This window comes from Aythya fuligula, chromosome 1 (genome assembly GCF_009819795.1).
Source record: "Aythya fuligula isolate bAytFul2 chromosome 1, bAytFul2.pri, whole genome shotgun sequence".
Classification (NCBI taxonomy): Eukaryota; Metazoa; Chordata; class Aves; order Anseriformes; family Anatidae; genus Aythya; species Aythya fuligula.
This window is the reverse complement of record NC_045559.1, coordinates 94,226,819-94,248,474: the sequence shown is the minus strand read 5'-3', so window position 1 is coordinate 94,248,474 and position 21,656 is coordinate 94,226,819. Positions and strand designations below refer to the sequence as shown.

Genomic DNA, 21,656 nt, shown 5'->3' with positions numbered 1-21,656 from the left:
TATGACGCATGTGCTGACAAAGCTCCAATAATAAACAGTGTACAATGGATTAGATATTCTGTATTTAGTTAACTAATGCATATTAAATAACAAAGACAAAAAGTATGAAAGAGTAGATTCTCCAATATAGCACAAACATGACATCGTACCTTACCTTATATAACCCTACTCCCTACAAAATATTTAACAGGTGCCAAAGTCTTTGCTAGAGGAGGTGTTAAATCTTAAATGTTAAATGCTGTTAACTGAAGTAGGTTATGAAGACAGCATTCCTTGAACTGATGTATACAACTGCCTTTTGAGAAATTGTTTCTCCACACCTTCACAATAGCGAGGATGCGTATGGTCACAGCAAAAAGAGTCATGATTCTTTATCTGACAGGTGGATATTGCTCAACTTGTAAAATGTTTATCAGCTGGTAAGACTGGGAACAGAACAACAATTTTACTGATGAACCAAGACGCCCAGTAAAACCAATAGACCAGTCTTGGCTTTTCATGGGGTACGTTTGTATCACACCAGGAAGAAAAGAGGCTTGAGCCTTGTGTTCTCTTTTCCTGGTTAGACAGAGAAAGGGAAGCAGTCTCAGAAGCATGTTAAAAATGGTATAAATTGTGTTATTTTGAGGGCGTGACTATGCCTTAATATTTTATCAAGTACTGAGACAGGCTGCTCTCAATAAAATTTAAATGGGCTGATTACATACCATTAGGGTCCTTCATTTTAATCATCACAATGACACTGTTTGGAAAAATAGCATTACTAAAGCAAACAAATTAAAAATAAAATAAATATTTAAAAAATCAGAAACTGTCCAAATACAGGATCAAGTAGTGATGGCCACTGTAAGTCAGTGAATGCTTCCACCTATTGTGAAAACAAAAATTTCTATTCATTGCTATTCCAAACTTCATCTGAGCATTTTTTTCCGTCAATTATGCCTTGATTCCAGCCCATACTTGCAACATCATTTTGACTGTTCTTCATACTCTACTATCTTGACTACACTGTTCTCTTGCTGAAAAACAATCGAACACTCCTCCCACCCCCCTCCCTGAGAAAAAAAAATACAGCACCCTAAAAGAAGGATTAAGAGAAGGAGAGAAGAAAAGAAAAGTGAAGGAAAGGTGCAAGAGCAGCCTTCAGCAGGAAGTCAAAGCATATACTTTAAACTTTTTCCAAACCATCCAACTCCTGCTGAGTTACTGATGCAGACAAATGGGAGGTTTTGGATTACTGACTGCCTTTGGAGTGCCACTTCAATCACACCACACTGAAAATATTTGATAAATATGACTTTCAATAAAAGTTAGCAGAACATCATATGTTAAATCAGAATAAACCAGAATGACCTGTCACTATTGTTAATGGTTTCATCATGCATCACTCCCTTGATCAACAGTTGGTGAGGAAGTTAGAAAAAAAAAAAAAAAAAAAAAATGAAGAAAGAGAAATGATAGTAGTTCTATGACCTGATTTTATGTCTTCAAAATCATGAATGATCACAGAATCACAGAATTTCTAGGTTGGAAGAGACCTCAAGATCATCGAGTCCAACCTCTGACCTAACGCTAGCAGTCCCCAATAAACCATATCCCTAAGCTCTACATCTAAACGTCTTTTGAAGACTTCCAGGGATGGTGACTCCACCACTTCCCTGGGCAGCCTGTTCCAGTGCCTCACAACCCTTTCAGTGAAGAAGTTCTTCCTAACATCTAACCTAAAACTCCCCTGGCTCAACTTAAGCCCATTCCCCCTCGTCCTGTCACAAGGCACGTGGGAGAACAAACCAACCCCCACCTCGCTACAGCCTCCCTTGAGGTACCTGTAGAGAGCGATAAGGTCGCCCCTGAGCCTCCTCTTCTCCAGGCTGAACAAGCCCAGCTCCCTCAGCCGCTCCTCGTAGGACTTGTTCTCCAGGCCACTCACCAGCTTCGTCGCCCTTCTCTGCACCCGCTCAAGCACCTCCATGTCCTTCTTGTAGCGAGGGGCCCAAAACTGAACACAGTACTCGAGGTGCGGCCTCACCAGAGCTGAGTACAGGGGGACGATCACCTCCCTAGCCCTGCTGGTCACACTGTTCCTGATACAAGCCAGGATGCCATTGGCCTTCTTGGCCACCTGAGCACACTGCTGGCTCATATTCAGCCAACTATCCACCATCACTCCCAGGTCCTTCTCTGCCTGGCAGCTCTCCAACCATTCCTCTCCCAGCCTGTAGCTCTGCTTGGGGTTATTGCGCCCCAGGTGCAGGACCCGGCACTTGGCCTTGTTGAACTTCATGCAGTTGACCTCAGCCCATCGGTGCAGCCTATCCAGATCCTCCTGCAGAGCTTTCCTACCCTCAAGCAGATCGACACACGCACCTAACTTGGTGTCATCTGTGAACTTACTGAGGGTGCACTCGATGCCCTCGTCCAAATCATCGATGAAGATATTAAAGAGGACCGGCCCCAGCACCGAGCCCTGGGGGACGCCACTAGTGACTGGCCTCCAACTGGACTTGGCTCCATTCACCATGACTCTTTGGGCCCGGCTATCCAGCCAGTTTCTAACCCAACGAAGCGTGCGCCAGTCCAAGCCAAGAGCAGCCAGTTTCTTGAGGAGAATGCTGTGGGAGACGGTGTCAAAAGCCTTGCTGAAGTCAAGGTAGACCACATCCACAGCCTTTCCCTCATCCACCCAGCGCGTCACTCTGTCATAGAAGGAGATCAGGTTCGTCAAGCAGGACCTGCCTTTCATAAACCCATGCTGACTGGGCCTGATCGCCTGCTTGCCCTGCAAGTGCTGCGTGATGACTCTCAGGAGGATCTGCTCCATGAGCTTCCCTGGCACTGAGGTCAAACTGACAGGCCTGTAGTTTCCCGGGTCTGCCCTCCGGCCCTTCTTGTAGATGGGCGTCACATTTGCTAGCCGCCAGTCAACTGGGACCTCCCCCAATCGCCAGGACTGCTGATAAATGATGGACAGTGGCTTGGCCAGCTCCTCTGCCAGTTCTCTCAGTACCCTTGGGTGGATCCCATCCGGCCCCATCGACTTGTGCACATCTAAGTGCCGTAGCAGGTCACCAACCAGTTCTTCATGGATAGTGAGGGCCACATCCTGCTCCCCATCCCCTTCCACCAGCTCAGGGTACTATGATATACCCATACATGTATATATTGTTATATACATACATGTAAACTCAACCTAATCTCTGCAGAACAGAGTAAGAGCTTACCCCAAGCATCTGACAACCTGTTTTTAATAACAGCATTTATTTTATTTTACTAAGCTCAACTTTTGTTTGCTCACTTGTTTGACACTTTCTGCAGTGATTGTCTTTTTGCACTCATGTATACCTGAAACTGCAAACTAACTGCTTTCAACTGTCTACAGGGAAGCAAGCTCTTATACAGTGATTAGAAGAATATCACCAACATTTCAACATTTTTAAGCATAGCTATAAGAGGCCCTAGATAAAGTATTCCTGCATGCCTCTCCTGGTTTTAGCTCTTAGCAGAACAGTTCAACTCATTTTTCCTAATATCTGTAACTAACTGCATACATAAAAGCTCAGCTCCCCTGTTTATTCACTGTGAGGACAAAAACAATTTAACATCTACTGAAAAGCAAAACTAAGTAAAAGACACTCATACGCTCCTCCAAATCCAGGCAAGACACCATGATTAAAGGAACAGGTTTCTCAAGTACTGTGGCTATGCCTACTCTTGTTTGGTGAGCTCCTAGTAGCCCCCTAAGACTTGCATGTTAACTTTCATTTATTTGCTTAACTAAAGACAATTTTAACAAAGCCAGCACCCTTTCAGGCACTCTGCAAAAAGCTATTAAAAACTCAAGCGTCATAAGATCCAAATTATGCTCTTCGAAAAAGCAAAATGTAGACCAATGTTTTGATTAATACTGAAGTTACATAAATATTCTATGCATTCTGATATCATTACAGAAAACATTTATGGGAAAAAAACAACATCTCTGGTGTAAGTCTGTTCTTGGGAGCATTCACATAACCACAGTTTGCGGAAAACAAAGGCCTGCAAAAAATGATTTTGAGTTAAATGCAGGAGCCTTAATGAAAATACAATTTTGAAATTCAAACATTTTTCCAAATATACCTGCATTTAGGGACTACACTGCCTGAAATAATGCTATTTTTGATGACCAACTCCAACTAATCAATGCAGCTCAGCAGCAGATACCAACTACTTATACACCAACACAAAGTTAGAAAAAAATCACACAAATATTTTGATATAACACATTTGGGACAAGTTTAACCTACTGAAAGGAAACCCAAGAGTGGTAGAGAGATACTGTATTTGCTACATACTGTATTAACTAAAAATCAATTTTTCAACCTTGTCAAATATTTTAAAATCAAATTACATTACTTACAGAGATCAAATAAACCCCATTTTCACGGCAATTTTATGGACTAATTTATTTCTCTCAAGAATTTGCAGGAAATTAACATGACCCAATACATAGAGTAGGGACATAAAGTGAAAGCCCTGTTAATAATCGAACTGTGAACATCGAGTGCATCGTTACCTTGGCAGGCAAAGCCTCTTTCTTCATAGCCAGCATTACACAAGCACTTCCCTATGGGCACTAGCCATTCTCCTTCTGTACTGCAGTACATCTTGGGCGGCTCTTCCTCCTTGGAATGGTTGACACAAGAACCCCGCACCTCCACCAGTGACTGGGAGTCCATGGGAACTGTATCTGGAAACACGGCGAGGTTCTTGACAGTGAAAGGGCACTTTTTGAAGTACACTCGCACCGAGACTAAGGCAACACATGCACCTACATCTTGAAAAGCCAAGTAAAAGCCTTTCCTGCTAACAGGCCCCACCTCACGGACTTCTGTATTCAGCTTGAGAATTCGGTCCCCAAGATCCATTTGGGTGAAGCTCTCATCAGCCGCAATGGTGTCGATCTTTGTAAACTGATGTTCTCTGAACTTTACCGAATGGTCGTCGTCAGATTCCATGTAATACAGATTGAAAGTCTCTTTGCAAGTGCCCAGAACTAGAGGAATACTATTGCAGTCCCTCAAGGTAAACTTGAGTTCCACATATATCTTCTGAGCTGAGTTGCGTGGAATCCAGTTTGTTCGCAGCCAATTGTTTTGACTGTGATCCATAACATTGCACACCTGGTAAGTTCTGATTGGAGTATAATGCTCATCAACACCACTGATCTCTTCCCACTGGAAGAAACAAAAAAAACAGGAAAAAAAGGAAATATCTTAAGATTAATGAGCATACTAATAAAAATTCCATTTAGAGACAGAAGTTGTGAAAAAGCAATTCCAAACAGGTCTGATACCACTTTGGACATTACTATAAAATAGTCAGTAAAGTCTGGCCCACCTTGCACTTACTATTTTTCTCTTAAAACATGTAAACATCTTAAATGAACATAGAATTCACTCGTAAGAAATCAGTTTTTACCAAGTTATTCCAAGGTGGCATGAAAGGTATGACAGCTGTTTTGCACTTACTGAAAACTGGTTTCTTAAACTAATGGTACATGTTTACTATGCAATGCTTTTGATTGTGATCCCGATGTGTCTTTTCTACAACCACACTCACTTCAAACAGAAGGGGGTCCTCTCTAGAACACCACATTTACACTGCTAGAATCAAGTTGTACCTCAAAGACTCAAACAAGACTCAGAGTAGAGACATAAAAAAAAAAAAAAAAAAAAAAAAAAAGCCACTGGCTCCTGCTGAAATTCCACATAAAATAAAATTTTACATGCTTTAAATTTCCTCAAAGCGCGACAGTTGATTTTGCTCAAGATATATGTCTTCAAAACAAGTAGTTCAATTTAGCTCACTTTCCAGATTTACTAAAATTTACTATCAACTTAGTATCTCAGTTACTAAATTCTTGCGTATACTCTATAGGATATAATGCTAAAATAGATTTTGAAGAATATGTTGTCATTGTTTGGTTTGGAGGTGACAAATGTACTTGACCCAGATACTTGACCCAAGAAAGGGTTTCCTATTTGTTGATGACTCATGGGCCAATCTCACCTGGATTCTGAAGTCACTTACAGGACAAGAATATTTGCCATTCACAGTAAAAAAAGAAATCCTATAGGGATACTTAAAAGTAAATAATTACCATTAAGGCATTCACCATACACCACTGAGTGAATTCATATGCATCTTCCTTTGCTTTTTCCCCAAATGGATGACTATGACCACTTGTTTGTTTGTTTTGTTTTCCAGGTCACAATTTTTCAACTTTTATCCACACAAAACCAGCAGCTGTTCTATATTCTGAGTCTTATAATACAAAATGAAGAAGCTGACCACTAGAACTAAAATAATCCTTGCCATGAACATCACGTGTTCATTACAAGATTACACCATCGTTTAGGTCAAAAGGGACCCCCATCCACCCCAACTCCCTGCTCAAGCAGGATTAGCCAGAGCAGGTTGCTTAGGATCGTGTCCATTCAGGTTTTTGACCATCTCCAGGGTTGGGTACTCCACAACTTCTCTGGGCAGCCTGCACCAGTGTTCAGTTGTGTTCAGAGTACAAAAGCTTTTGCTTGTGTTTAAATTTCAGTTTGTACCCACTTCCTCTTGGCCTTCCACTGGGCACCAGAGCAAAGTTTGTTTCCATACTCTTCATGCACTGCTATCAGGTATTTGTACACACTGTAAAGATTCCCCTGAGCCTCCTCATCATTTTTCCTATGCTTCAAACTCAATTACAAAACAAAAAAGGCCAACTCCTATCATGATAATGAAGTGTATCCTAATAGAGCATATGCTAGCACAGCAGCTACAGAAATCCCTGTTTCCCTGTCACCCACAAACACAGCCTTTGCAAGATTTTATATATATATGTGTGTATATGTATGTATATAAAAACACCCACAAACGCTGTCCCACAGCAGTGACCAGATGCAGTGCACCTGGGGAGCAGTAGAGCATAAAACAGAGCTACTGCATGGTACAAGTACAGGAGTACAAGTGAAGTAGATTGAAATAAGTATGTTACAAAAAATCACTGCCACCCTCAGAGAGTAGAGAAAAAGAAAAATTTCTTCCAGGAAAGCATTTTCTCTCAAAAATCAAATCACGTCGATGCTATATTGAAGATCCCAGTCCAAGAATTTCTCATTTTACATAAGCACCTTTTGCTCAAGTGTCTTCAAATCCTGCAGAGAAAACACTGGAAAAGGATTATTCCCACTTAGCAGACAATGCAGCTGAGGTGTAGAAACAGTAAGTGCCTTTATAGAGTCTTTGCTTTGCAAGACACATATTCCAGCCTCCTCCCCTCTCTCTCTCACACATGGAGGAAGGGAAGAGAGAAAGAGAGAGGGGGGGCAGCGAGAGGGAGAAACAGGAGTTGGCTGTATCACAGTAACATCTGAGAATACTCAGTCCCAACCCACTGACGCAGGGAAGTTTTGGTATGACTAAGAGCTGCTCTGCACAATGAAATTGTCCACACACCACTGACAATCTGATTTTAAATCATGTTATTAAACCAGTAGATAAAAGCAGTGTAAATACTCTTCCTTTAATTGAAACTAAGTTTATTTTAGTTCATTTTAAGGAACTGACTATACACAAGTTTTATCTCTTCCTGCCTGCTTCAGCAGAGCTAAAATCCAAGTCTTTGCATATGCACGTGGCAGCCGAAAGCTGCAGCAAGCCATGCCACACTGCTCTGCCAGAGAGTTAGCAGTCCTGGGGCTTTGGGAGCCAAGGCTACTGCACCAGAGCCCGTGGCCACCAGAGAACTGGGTGTCCCACGGCAGCCCATCGTACAAGGACCTGCCCCCACCTGCATGAGAGGCAGCTAGACCCTTGCTCCCAGACTCAGCTCCCAAAACTCACCAGAGTACCTTCCTCTGATATCCATCCTTGTACTAGTAGTGTCCCTGAGCCAACAGGCTCTGTGCAACAAGCCATTCAGGTGCCATCATTGCCTCCCAGGAAGCTGGATATACCTACTTAACTACAGGTCTTATCTGCACAAATAAAAATTCAAAAATTCAACTACTAGATGAAACTTGGCAAGATTATGAAACAGCATGTTATTGATGTTTAAAGCAGCTCACAGTGATCCGTAAGTGATCTACTTATTATCTCTTCCATAATATTTCTGATCAGTTCAATGTATTTTACACATCCAGTGGGAGATAGAAACAAAATCAGGAACTTGCAGCATTTAAAGCATCTCTACAGCAGATGTTATTTTTCTGCACAAATCTCACTAATTTTTATTCATAACTTTCTTATCAGGCATGCCTACATGGGGAACTGAATTGCATGATAAAGGTAGCACCACATCTATGTTCTTCACCTACAAGTCCCAATGAGCAGTTATCACTTCATTAATTTGTAATGAAGACAGAATTGCTGGGCAACAATTGCCACCATGTCATTACCACTTGCATAAATAAGACTTGAAATCTATCATTTAATTCTCAAGTACTGCTAAACGGAAGGCACACTTGACCAAAATACTGTCACAAATCTATCAAGATTGCAGCTAATGCTTTTGAAAGAGCTAAGGTGAAAAGTAAGTCAGTGAAACTACAGGAATTGTTTCCAAATCAGAACGTTTATCAGATTCACGTAGGTTGATGACTTTGATAATTCTGGTAATGAAACTAAAGAAACAAGTAGGGTTTTTTTTTTGTTGTTGTTTTTTGTTTTTTGTTTTTTTTTTTTTACATTGTTCATACATAACAACTTTTCCCAGTAAGCTATCATAATGCCATCCCCAAGTGATTTTAATTCTAAACAGACTATGAGGCTTAACTGCTCTTCATGACCTTTTTTTGGATACTACCAACAGCAGCAAACAAGAGACTGCTTTCACCAGTAGAAAAAAAATCATATATATATATATATATATATATATATATATATGATATTTATATTATATATGCGAGATATATATATCATATTATATATATGATATTCCCAATAAATTCCCAGTAACTTGTATGCTCAAGTCACACTGACTGACAAAGTTGGGGCAGAATGGATTTTTATTTCTGGAACAGATATATTGCAGCAAATATATATATATTTGTTTGTTTGTTTGTGTGTGTGTCTGTGTTTTGTTTTGTTAGTTTTTTGTTGTTTTTTTTCCTCTTCTCATTCACTTTTCTTTACTAAAGGGAATGTGGAGAAGTGGCTGTAGTGCATTTCCTAGGATTCCACAGTAAAACATTACTTGTAAATATAGGAACCTCAGGCACAAGTCCTCAATTCTTTCACTCCTCCTATGGCATACTTCAGTTTTTGTGGCCTTTACCCTTTATTATCAAAAATCTTAAGTTTAGATTAAGAAACTGAGGGCTATTATGTGTTTTACAATTCAATTCATATGCCACTGCATGATTCCAATGAATTAAATCCTATCTTTCAGATCCTCATTGCTATAAATGACTATAAAACTCCCAAAAATGGTGTTTGAACATTTTTCAAGGCACCAACAGAATTCAGGCACCTATCTTCTCCCTGAGACTCCATTGATGTTCCCAGGCAACAGTCTAACAATATCTATCTACAATTTTATTTTACACCCAGAAATTTGGTATGATGTTATATTTGGTAAGATTGACAAGCACCATTTAGATACGTCCAACTGTTGTTAAACATAAAAAGTAATTCTGATTGTGGCTGGATTGGATGTACCTTGAACTACACAACCACTGCGTGCTCTAGAATACAGGTTGGGGGAACATTGCTGAGAAATCAGAACAAACGTGGTAACCTGGTGAAATGATTTCAAAACCTCAAAAAAAAAAAATCTTCATGTGCTAAGGTGCCTCAGCTTTACTAAAAAGATCAGTCAAACCATTGTTTGTTTCTAAACGAATAAAACACGTGATATTTTTCTTGTCAGTGAAAATGCTTTTTTGCTATCTACGAGGTGTTCACGTAAGCCACCATTCAAACCCCTCCCCAAATCTTTTTTTGCTCAAATACTGAAAACTGACCCTGCTCTCATTTGCTGGCTCTTAGCATTCAGTACGATTTCTCAGCCAGCAAAAACACCATCTTTATTACACTTTGCTCAGCTATGACAGAAAAGTATGCCTTCCCGTGTACACACACTTTCTGCCTTCTGCTACTCATTCAAGCAATTCCCTCTCCAAACAAAAACATTACGATAGGAATCTCACGTTTCAGATAGTCAATGCATCCAACTTATTAACATTCCACTGACAAAATACCCACTAGCTCCTAATATCTTTTCTTATTTCTGCCTTTGGTTGCCAGGCAGTTACAATACAAAGAGGTAAACAAGCACGAAGCCTGGTATCCTACACATCTACGGCTCATGCTTGGCCTCCAGCATGGATTCTGGTGTTTAACAAAAGATGAGTGCGAACAGAAGCCTTCCTGATTGGGAGCATTAATGCACTTGCTTTCACTCTCTCCCTCTCTGTCCCCCCTCCCATTGCTTATTTTCATAAATCTTGTAGGAACTTCAGTCTCCAGAGACCTCAGCTCCACTGTGAAACTCTGTGAAAATTCCCCTCTGGGTTCAAAATCCACTACATGGCATCATCTTCTTCCCTGTATATACACACAAGTGCATGTGTCTCTGTGTAGTTCCATCTCCTTCAGAGATCATGCTAAAAAGAAGGCAGATATGGCCCACAGTGCTTAAAACAGTAAGATTAGTGTAGACCCTATTTATTTCTATTAAAAAAAATAAAAAGTAAAAATCTGTATTTGCAAGCAGAGAATCAAAATGGTCAGTTCTGAGCTGAAGTTAGACATACGAGGGCTTCATGAAGTACTTGGAGTGCTGAAATATTCCAAAGCTGCATTAAAGTTCAATTACATCAAATACTCACATCACTGACCAGCAAACATTTGAGACATGACACTATATCATACTAATATTGTTTGGAATTAGCGTTTGCCTCAGTGAGTTTACATTTACATTAAATTTACATGAAATTAATAATTTTGGACACAAGGACAGAAGTTACAGCTGACAATTCTGAAAAAGAGTCCTGATCATGAGCATAATGGAGATATTTCACACTAAAAAGTTATTTTCATTGAAACTAAGAGATTTCCATCACAAAGAAGTATTTGACTTTTTTTTTTTTTTTTCCCATGAAATCATTAAAAAGATCGGATCCTAGAAATTATATTTAACATCTATACATTCAAAAGAAGTTCATTTTCTTGTCTTGGAAAATGGAAGTGCTACCAATAAATATATTCCTAACCAAACAAATTCAATGCCTATTACACCTTTTCAAGTTGATATTACAAGAAAATTGTTTCATGTATTTGTCACTGGAACAGTTAAGGATGCTTCAGCATTACACAGTGCTCTGTTATTTATCTTAAGTGTGGGAAATTAATCCTCACTGACATAAATCTTTCATTCACTTGTTTGTCTGTGCTTGACACTTGCCCAAGAATCCATAATCCTGCTTTCAAGGAACATGGGCAATTAACTTTACTAAGAGCATGAGCACAGCCTGAGTTGAAATGCTCAAATAAAACCTCAAGTATATCTTGTGAAAGATGACTTCTGATAAGCAAGACTTTCAGAGAAGACTAAAAACTGAAGAAATACTTCTGTTGGGAAAAAAAGAACAGCAAATCTTTAAGCCCAGCCATTACCATCGTAGACATCTGTATCTTTAGAAAAGACCCCAAAAGATCTACAAGTCATTTTCTGACAACTTTCTGCTTCTTACCTTAATTAAGTGAAAAGATAATTCATGATAAGTATGAAACGTCTGACATATTCTATATCGTGACAACATAAAGGGCAAGATGAAAGGCCTCAGGCATGGGAATATTCACCACTCATCTAATTTTTTTAAAAAACATGCTTTAAGAGTTTTACCTAAAAATCTTTCAATATGATAAAAAGCAATTATACCATGATATATGCATAAATTAAATATGATTAATTATATATACATGTAATTAATATGTGTATTGGAGTCTAACACACTTTACTGCACATTATCCAGCATTCCAAACAGGTGGGCCTAATGAAGCACACATTTGGGAAATGGGTATCAGGATTTAAGACAAGACAAATAACTGATGCCTCTTTTCTTTCGCTACTTAGTTACTTTAATACTTCGATCTACAGCATTGTTTTTTTGTTTGTTTTTGATTTTTTTTTCAGCGATACTCCATAAATTCAGAATTACATTCCGTGAAATAATTAGATCTAAACGAAAAATGGAACCTTCCCAAAATGCTATATAAAAGTTGAACTGAATAGTAACAGGAAGTAAGAGCTCTGAAAGCCTGTGCTTAACAAAAACCCTGTGATGACCATATCAGAGAAGAATGCAGTCCAGACCAGCTCATCAGTATGAAAGGCTGTCCTCATAACACCACCCAAGGCATTGATACAAACCTCACAAATACCAGTAAGCTGAGATCAGAGGATAGATAATGATCAGCTTTGGGAGTTTAATAAATCTGGGAAGGACCAGAGTAATTTTCTTGAATGTTTAGCATTCAAAATAAATGAAATTACCTGCTGGCACTGAGATTCCTCCAGCTTCTTTTAGTTTTATCTAAGTTACAAATGAAGAAGAGGAAGTTGCATTGCAAGACATTTCCAGTTAAGTGAAATTATTGCCAATACATAAATCTAAGACACAGATTTGATACACTTTTGCCTAGTGCTTTTTTAACAATCTATCACATTACATACCTGTTAGTCATACCTGTTAAATGAAAAAGCTTCACTGGGGTACTACAAAAAATCTAAGGTTGAAAGAAAGTTGTATTGGTATAAAATTACATGCAATGATATTTGGTCTAAGGTCAACCTAGTATTCCCATGGTATTCCCTAGTAGTCCCTAGTATTCTCCCTTTCTGTTCAGTTATCCACTATTCTTCACATTTACAGGAACAGAGGAAACACAGGAGATTTTCTTCATAGCTTCAAACTAAGTTAGGTTTTCCTTATAACTAAGCAAAACAGTTTCAGAATTACTACAAATTCTAAGAAATCTTGGTTTCTTGTCTGATGAGAGATCAGGTGAAATGAGAAACTCATTAACAGCATCCAGACACTCAGTTTTGACCAAACTGAGGTAAAGCATTTTGACTTACGAAGCATAGCTTCAGATTTACCTCCATAGAAATAAGTCTAATGGAAAACTCTTAGAAAACTTTTTGAACTTTGTCTGTTTTGCTTTTTTCACCTCCCCCCTCCTCCCACCCCCCACTAGTATAAGCTCACCACCAAATCATAGAATCACAGAATGGTTTGGGTTAGAAGGGACCTTAAAAGGCGAAGTTGGAAGGGGACCCCCCTCAATGGGCAGGGACACCTCCCACCAGACCAGGTTACCCAAAGCCCCATCCAGCCTGGCCTTGAACACCTCCAAGGATGAGGCATCTATAGCTTCTCTGGGCAACCTGTACCAGTGCCTCACCACCCTCTGAGCGAATAATCATTTAACATCTCATCTAAATCTCTTCTCTTTTAGTTTAAAGACATTATTCCTCATCCTTTTACTATACTCCCTGACAAAGAGTCCCTCCCCAGCTTTCCTGTATGCCCCCTTTAGGTATTAAAATAATTTATTAGTTTCAATAATAACAAGTTTCAATGTTATTAAATCAAACAAAACAACACAAGAACAACAACAAATAAAACAACCCAAGCTTTATGAAATAAAATGAATGTCATGTTTGTTCATCTCATAACAATGCCGAGCAATGTTGAGCAGCCTGCAGATATGTTACAACGGTTTCAAACAACACTTGCATTTTAGAGGAATGTCAAGAGAACAAAGATGCTTACCCCCCTTCCTTCCCCTGGTATTATTCCCCTATTCTTTTCTATCCTCCACACAACCCCCACAAATAGTACACACAATCCAAATATTTGAACGCAAGACTGGTGGTTGACCAGATAAGGGACTGGAAACCAATAGTATCCCAGGAGGCGATAAGATACAAAGGAAAGTGGAAAGGACCAGAGCTTCTTCCCTCTACCTCCTGCAGTTGCACCATCCTCTGCTATCTACAGCACAATATACACTGCCACAGTGTCAGAATGTCTTCCAGTGTAAATAAACCTCATTTCTCGAAGGCACAACAAACGTGCATAATTAAATACAAATCCTGACCCTCTTCCTCTCTCAGCTGGTAAATGAAAGCATCTTACTAACCACAAAAAAGGTGTTGGATGCACTCACGTCTCCTAGTCGTCTCCTAAGTTTTTTTTTTTTTTTTTTTTTTTTTGTTTAGTTCTTCTGTGAAGTAACATAAACATTAAAAATAGGGCTAAAAAACAGTGCAACTGTAGTTGTAGGTGCTAAGCACATATTAACATCCAGTATTTGAAAAAGCAAGGGTGTACACCTCATCATGGCAATACTAGACTAATAATTGAACTGCAGAAAGAAGAGTGGAGTTATCTTTTTCTCCTCCCCATCTCTAATTGCTAGACAGCTGAGTACCTGATCATCAAACTTGCAAGGACAGCTGATTCTCACCCTTCTGCAAGCAAAATTCCCGGAATCATAGGGAGGTAAAAAGGTCACTGCAATGAGGAAAACACCTGACTTCAACTTTCTACCAGACATCTGAACACAGCATTCAAGTGCCAGTTCACAGCTTGGACAAGCAAAACACTTACAGCTTTATTTTCTCAAGGCTGCATGTCTTCTTGAGAAACAGATTTCAGTCTAATTTATCTTGCAGGTTAAAAAGATTTGCTGAGTTCCCCATACCACAGTCCCCATGGCTGAAATCTGTACTAAACTACCAGTCACAGAGAAGTGCCTTTCATCCACGAGCATTGTACAAACTAAGGAAGATCCACCCTTCAAGCATAGCTGTTTCAGAGATGGAAATAGACAGCTGTTTAGTACAATGGGCATTTCAGCAAGCAGAATTTAATGCCAGATGGAATTTACCCAAGGCTGTGGGTACATGGCAATCTGGTAAAAAACTGTCTTAAATACAAGTAGAGATGATTTTACACTTCATATCAGACATAATGCTTCCAGTTATACAGCTCACAACAAGCTCCTGTTATTAATTACAAATATTATGCGTGAAATCATTGAGTCCTCCAACATTACCCCCTGCTTCACCTAAAGCACTACCTGTGATGTTGCCAGACATATACTGATGACAAACACATACAAAGAACTGACCATGGCAAAGTGATTCAAGAACAGAAAGAAGCCAGTTCTTCTCCAAACTAGTATTTGCAGTATTTGCTGGCTAGGTAAACCCAAAGACAGCCTACACCCACACTTACATCTCAGTTTCCTAATATGTACAATAGGAACGAAATCATTCGAAATATTTGAAATAATTCTTGAAATTATTTTAAGAAATAATTTCAAAATAATGCTTGAAAATTCAAAATAATTCTCGCAATCCTATCTGAAATAATTCTTGAAAGATCTTTAAATCTTAAACAATCTAATTGTTGTTTAACCACATTTTAGATTAAGCTGTAATTCCACTGAAGAAGAGCTCATTACAGTACAATCAGTGACTAAATTTGTTACTATTTTAGTTATCACCTGGTCTATAATAAGAGAGTGATCATGCCCATATATATATTTATTTTTTTATTTATCGAGACAGACACATAAAAACACATTAGCACTTGGTTTCAGAAGCAGCAGCAAGCAGGAATTTTGAAGCATGAAACCACTACTTAAATAGGAAAACACCACAGCAATAGAAAAAGTGAAAAGCATGTGTGCCACAGGAACATCTAAAAATTTACGTCTGAAAAAAAACTCTGCAGTTTGTTGCTATGTATCTTGCTGGCAAATACAAAAACACTAAAGTATTTACATCAGAATGCACAAAACAGGTGCATAATCTATCATTTCTTTGGTACAGCCAGTCTTTCAAAACAAAGTATTTTTACACAATGGCATTTCCTAGAGAAATCCCAAACCACTCCATGCTTTCCTATTGTCATTAACACAGCACTGAATGTACAGTGAAATTCAGTAGTGTTGTGCTTAATGTAACTGTAAAAAGCACCAGCTGGCTGTATTAGGAATGGCATTCTTCCAGGTCTCAAATGTCTTATTTATATACAATGGAATTCTGCCAGCTGTTTAATATTTAGGGCTAATAAATATAATTGGCAGTACTACTGCACAAGGAGAAGTAACAAATACACACCAAAACTACTTCTCAACAGAAAATCTGATTTGTTCTTCGACAATTAAACAAAAGATGGATGCAGAGTTCTGAGAAAATTTTACATAGCTTATTTTAATTCTTTTTCTTTAATCCAAACAGTATTTGCTTGTTTTCTAAAATGCCAAACTGAACAGAAAAAACTGCCAGGCATATTGATGCCAGCTGCTCTGAGATCAACAGAGCCTTCAACCAGGGTTTTCCACAGACCATGAATAAAGAGAAATTGGCAAGGATGGTGTGCTGAGATGGAAAGAGAGGAGACAGGGCAAGTTTCCAGGGGGCTATGCGCTGTTCATCCCACAGAAAGCAGTGGATCATCCCAGAAGACTGGGACAACACCAGCCAGCCCAGAAGTTATACACGATCCTGCAAGCCCTTGCTTGAGTTTAGGCATCCAAGATGCAAAGGTAACAGAGCTGCCCTATGTACAGGCCCTAGAATTGTGCTTGGTATTAACAAATTTCTAACAGATGTGATATTGGTGAGGGCACCTTGTCACTGCTTGAGTGACAGTGTAGTAGATGACCACTGGGTGTAGCAGTCTTCCCCCACATCAAGGGGGTCACTGAGCTGAAGGAGCTGAGCCCCTTTTTGCAGGCAGTCCCACAGGCTCTGCAGCCTCCACCAAGGCAAGTGCCCCCAAGCTGGCAACGAAAGGCAAGTACCGTGACTTCTTCTGTAAGGCTTTGGTTGCCTTGAAACTTTCTCCGACTCCTTGGCACGACCTAGATGGAGAACTAATCTAGAAATGGGGGAGCTTAATTTGCGTGAGTGAAGCACAGTTAATGTTTCATAAATTCATGCGAGAGAACAATTTAATCTAAAAAATCAAACAACTTCCATGACAGATGGAGCCCACAGTCAATTCCATAAAAGGCTGCCTAGTGTAATTATCATCAGTTAGAGGTATTTGTTTTGCCTTGTTTCTTTAACTTAGTTCACATGGCAATGCTCTTTTCTGACATAGCTCAGCTAAGCTGAGTTGCACACTCATACACCTCCATGTTCTCATCATACCTTAACAACTTCAGGAATCATTCTTTCCATTAGTTGTTTAGCACTTTCATTTAAAACTACATTCTTAAATTACTTAAACTACAAGGTTCGCTATCATGTCTACCAGTAGAAAAATGTTTAAGAGGCATACACTGATGTCATCCACTCAACATCCAGTTCTTCAGCTCAGCTGGTGTGAACAGCTCGGGCAGCCTGTTGCCTAGATGCCTGCTCTCACACTGATCTTCACTCAGTGTCTAAGACTACCCTTCCAACATCCCTGCCACATATTTTAGCTGTGGCAAAATCCACGACCTATACCTGCTCCCTTCCCTTCGCAGTATGGTGAGTTCTCCCCTTCAGCCTCTTGTCTCAGGTACTGAGGATGTATCGTATTCAGAACCAGCACTCTTGCCTGCAGAGAGAGGCTTTGGTTCTGGTACCCACAGGATTTCATGGAAGGACTCACCTCCCTGTGTCAGCTTATGAGCAGCTAGTCAAAACTGTTACAACAGGTTAACGGAAGTCAATCAGCAGCTCTGCTGTTCACAAAGTATGTGTCACCCTACTGTGATCACCGTACAATAGGTCAACAAAACTCAACATTTTTCCACCTAAGACTGCCTTTTTCCTCTTGTAGAAGGCAACACATGAACACAAAACCCTCTTTTCTTACAGGAAACAATGTCTGAAATCCTGTCTCTGCCACCATGCCTTCCCTTTAATGGGGATAAGCCAAAAGCAGATGCAAGATGCACCTGAAAAGCACTGATGTGGTTTCCTCCAATTCCTTGCTTGGAGAGCACTGCAAAAAATGGCAAAAAAATAATAAAAAATAGCAAAGGTATTACTTTTTAAATCTAACTATCACATCAGGTCTTGAAAGTTAAGCACGCTCTGAAATCATACAAGAGTCATTAGGCTTAAAATGCTAAGTAAGTAAAAAGTACCTCTAAAAAGGTTATTATTCTTTTGTCAACTGCTGGGTCAAAAGAGTAATGATAATTATTGCATTTTTACTGTAATTCTATGGAAATTAATTTTCTCACCACGCAATTAGGAAAAGTTAGTGCTGTGTGGGTATTTCCATAGTTATTTTAATTGAAAAATGTTTAATACAGAAACTCATAACTTGACATTTCATATTTTCCAAAGATAAATTTGCTTCAGTTCAACAAGAAGAAAGTAATTAGACTGGGAATTCTGGAGATAGTCCAGATATCTTCTCAACCTCTGGCTAAGTTGCTCTTAATTTCTCAAGGCTCTGAAACATTATTAAACAATTACTTTTCATATGTCAAGCTAGGGATGAAAGAGGGACTCATGCCTAATTTAATATGAGAAATAAACAGAAGTATCTCAACCAGGATTTTAACCAAAGACTCTTGAGGAGCTACAGCATCAGTTCATCTTCATAGTTCTACACTAGAGTGGTGAAGTTGGAGATGTGACGTTTTCTAAAATGTTTTGGTTCATTATTCGATAAACTGTACACATTGGGAACTGCAAAAAAAATGTGTCAGAGGAATATGTAGTTTTGCATGTAGGAAAAAAACACTTAACCATATTTTAGGGGAAGCCTCACAAAGATTCTCAAACCCAAATCTCATTACATAGGTATATTTACATACATGCTGTGTGGGAGGTTGACAGACATCAGCAACAACACAAACTCCTGACCTATAATTCTATTAACAAAATTCCTCCATAAGGCCATGTATATAAATATGCGGCTTATATTTCATTTTTGAGCTTGCAATGGTATAGTGGAACGTGATACACTTTAAGACATACACTTCACTAATCATTATCATTACTATCAATACCTTACTGCAGAGATGAAATATGATATGGAGAATTACCCTAAACCTAAACAGTGCTCATCAGCTGCAACGCTGAAAATATTTCTGTAATTTACTTTTATTTACTCAAGCTTCATTTCTTTGTCATAACTAGCTCAGATATAAACATACTCAACAGTGCACTGCAGTTTTTGCATTCAGATATTCAAATTGCTTCATTTCTAGGTTCTGTATAAGAGAAAAGTTAACCTTGCATCGGTCTCAGTAAGGGTCTGATTACATACTGTTACAGGCTCAAAATGAAAACAACTGCACACGGAACAGGTTTTGTTTTTGTTTTTACTCCCCTCTCCTACCCCCCAAAAAAAACCCACAGCACTAAACAAATGAAAGCCTGCTGGGAAGACGTATCAATAAATGTGAGTGTGTTTGACTTTGTCCTCTCAATCTGTGATTGTGGAGGAAAAAAATCAGACAGGGATTTAACTGTTCTATTTATTTTGATGAATTGTGGCTCTAAAGGTTAAAGTTTACACAGAACCAGAATACAATGAAACCCTCTATTTACCCACGAGGTAGCCCCACAGTAGTAACCATATGGTCTTCCATATTGTCCTGACAATGACCTCAAAGCTAGTGGGGGAATCACCACTCAGAGGATAAGAGAGAATCTAACCTCCGTGCTATCTCATTCCCCTGGGCTCTTCCTGCCCAAAGGTCAGGAACTGAGTTCCTGTGTCAAATTATTTATGCTTCTGATAAAGAAGACTCAATCTCAGGACTCTGAGATAAGACCACCGCACATTTTCTATTTCAGTTGAGTCTTTGAAGTCCTATAAACCAGAAGATAAAACTTACATTTTAATATACTTGGTCAGAAAAGCTACCATATGTAGATAACTGTCTTTTCGATCTCTGGCTTTAGTCACTCGTTTCCCAGTGTCCATCTGAGCATGTTGAGAAAATGAAATTCAAAACCCTCACGTTTCTAACAGAGACCCTGAGCTGTCAGGAATCCTCATCACTGCTGGGACCAGAATTCTCTCGTTCAAGATAGATGGCATCTAGTGAGAAACCCATCACGCGAGAACACTTGGAATGTGCTACAAGCCACAGGAAACAGAAAAAATTCAGTATCACTACTGATTTATAACCCATGAAATACAGCTAGTAACGCAGATTTACTGATATGCAATGAAGTTCAAAAGTGCATTTAATAGTTGATTCACATTCACATGTCCCAGAGCCAATGTCTCGTATCCCAAAATGTTGTCTAACTGGCAATACTTTGGGATATGAGAACTACAGCTTGGACCCTGTATGCCACTTAGAGTTTACAACAGCTGAAAAGGTGAGGGAGAAAGTAGGAGGAAGCTAATAAACCACCAAACAAAATTCCATTCTTCAGAGGATAACCAACAGAATTATTACCAATGAACCTCTGAGGTGCAATATCCAAAACTGAAAGGAGTCAGGAAAAAAATACAGCAGTTCCATAATGAAAATAGTGATTATCCCTCAAACAGCCTGAAAATACACCTTTGTTTGTCTCCATTTCATTTTGGCAGAAATTAAAAAACTCGTTAAAAGAAATAAATAAATCAGAATTTCCAACTAACAAAACACAACACATCTTCACAGAATCACAGAATTTTCTAGGTTGGAAGAGACCTCAAGATCATCGAGTCCAACCTCTGACCTAATGCTAACAGTCCCCACTAAACCATTTCCCTAAGCTCTACAATCTTTGAATTCATGCAACTATTTGATGCAGGTGATGCCAAATATATACCTTATACCCAGTAGTTTTAAAATGTATACATTAAAAAATTTGGAATACTAAAGTTTGCTAATTTTAAACACAATCTTACATCTCATACTAAATGAAAAACTGTTTACTGTAAGGACACTACACCTATTTTACTCCAGAAACAAGTATCCTTGAAACAGAAAAATCATTCTATCACCATTATGGATAAATCAGCAAATATTTACTTTAATATAAAATGCCAGTGAAATAATAAATAAATTATACTTTGCCTGTCCTGAACACAACTTATCCAAATTTAATTTTAATTCTTCATTCACGATATGCAGAGGTTTTAGAAAAAAAATAAGAAAACATTACTTACGTCTATTTACATGACAGTCTTAGAAAACAAGTATCACAAAATACAACAGTGTGGACAGAGAATCCAAGTAGCTAAAAATAAGATTTTTTTTCCTTAAATAGTGGGGCAACATTTTTCATTATAAAGAACCCTTTCTATGGGTCTCCACACTATTTTGTGCTGCAATTTCTCTGTTATTAAAACATTTTTTTAACCCTATAAAAGAAAACTCAGTTTCTCATGAAAAGCGCTGGACTGACAAAAAAAAGATAAAAGCCTATGCTCGATGAAACACGACAAGATGGCAAAAGCACAATGCAATTATGATTTATACTAACTTTCACATATGCAGGTTCCTGATTCAAGTATAAAACTGTATTTTTGTTCTGTTTCTCACTAACGAGTAGAGTAATTAGAAAAAAAAACACACTCTTTGTAACTCTCGATGGGGGTCACATACTGGTTTTAGGAAAGGTTTTACCTTATTTCCTATAGGTATAGGGGACAGACTGGAAAAGCAGACAAAGTAGTTAGGAAATGTTTGAAGGTTTTTGT

General features: G+C 38.8%; 1 protein-coding gene across 1 annotated transcript in view; it reads right to left on the bottom strand.

Annotated features, from left to right (window-relative positions):
* Window positions 1-21,656, bottom strand: part of EPHA3 (EPH receptor A3) — a 215,426-nt gene that overhangs the window by 141,616 nt on the left and 52,154 nt on the right. The window contains exon 3 of the mRNA XM_032198984.1: window positions 4,553-5,213. Within this exon, the coding sequence (XP_032054875.1) occupies window positions 4,553-5,147 (595 nt within the window). The 5' untranslated portion in view covers window positions 5,148-5,213. The remainder of the gene's footprint in view (window positions 1-4,552; window positions 5,214-21,656) is intronic.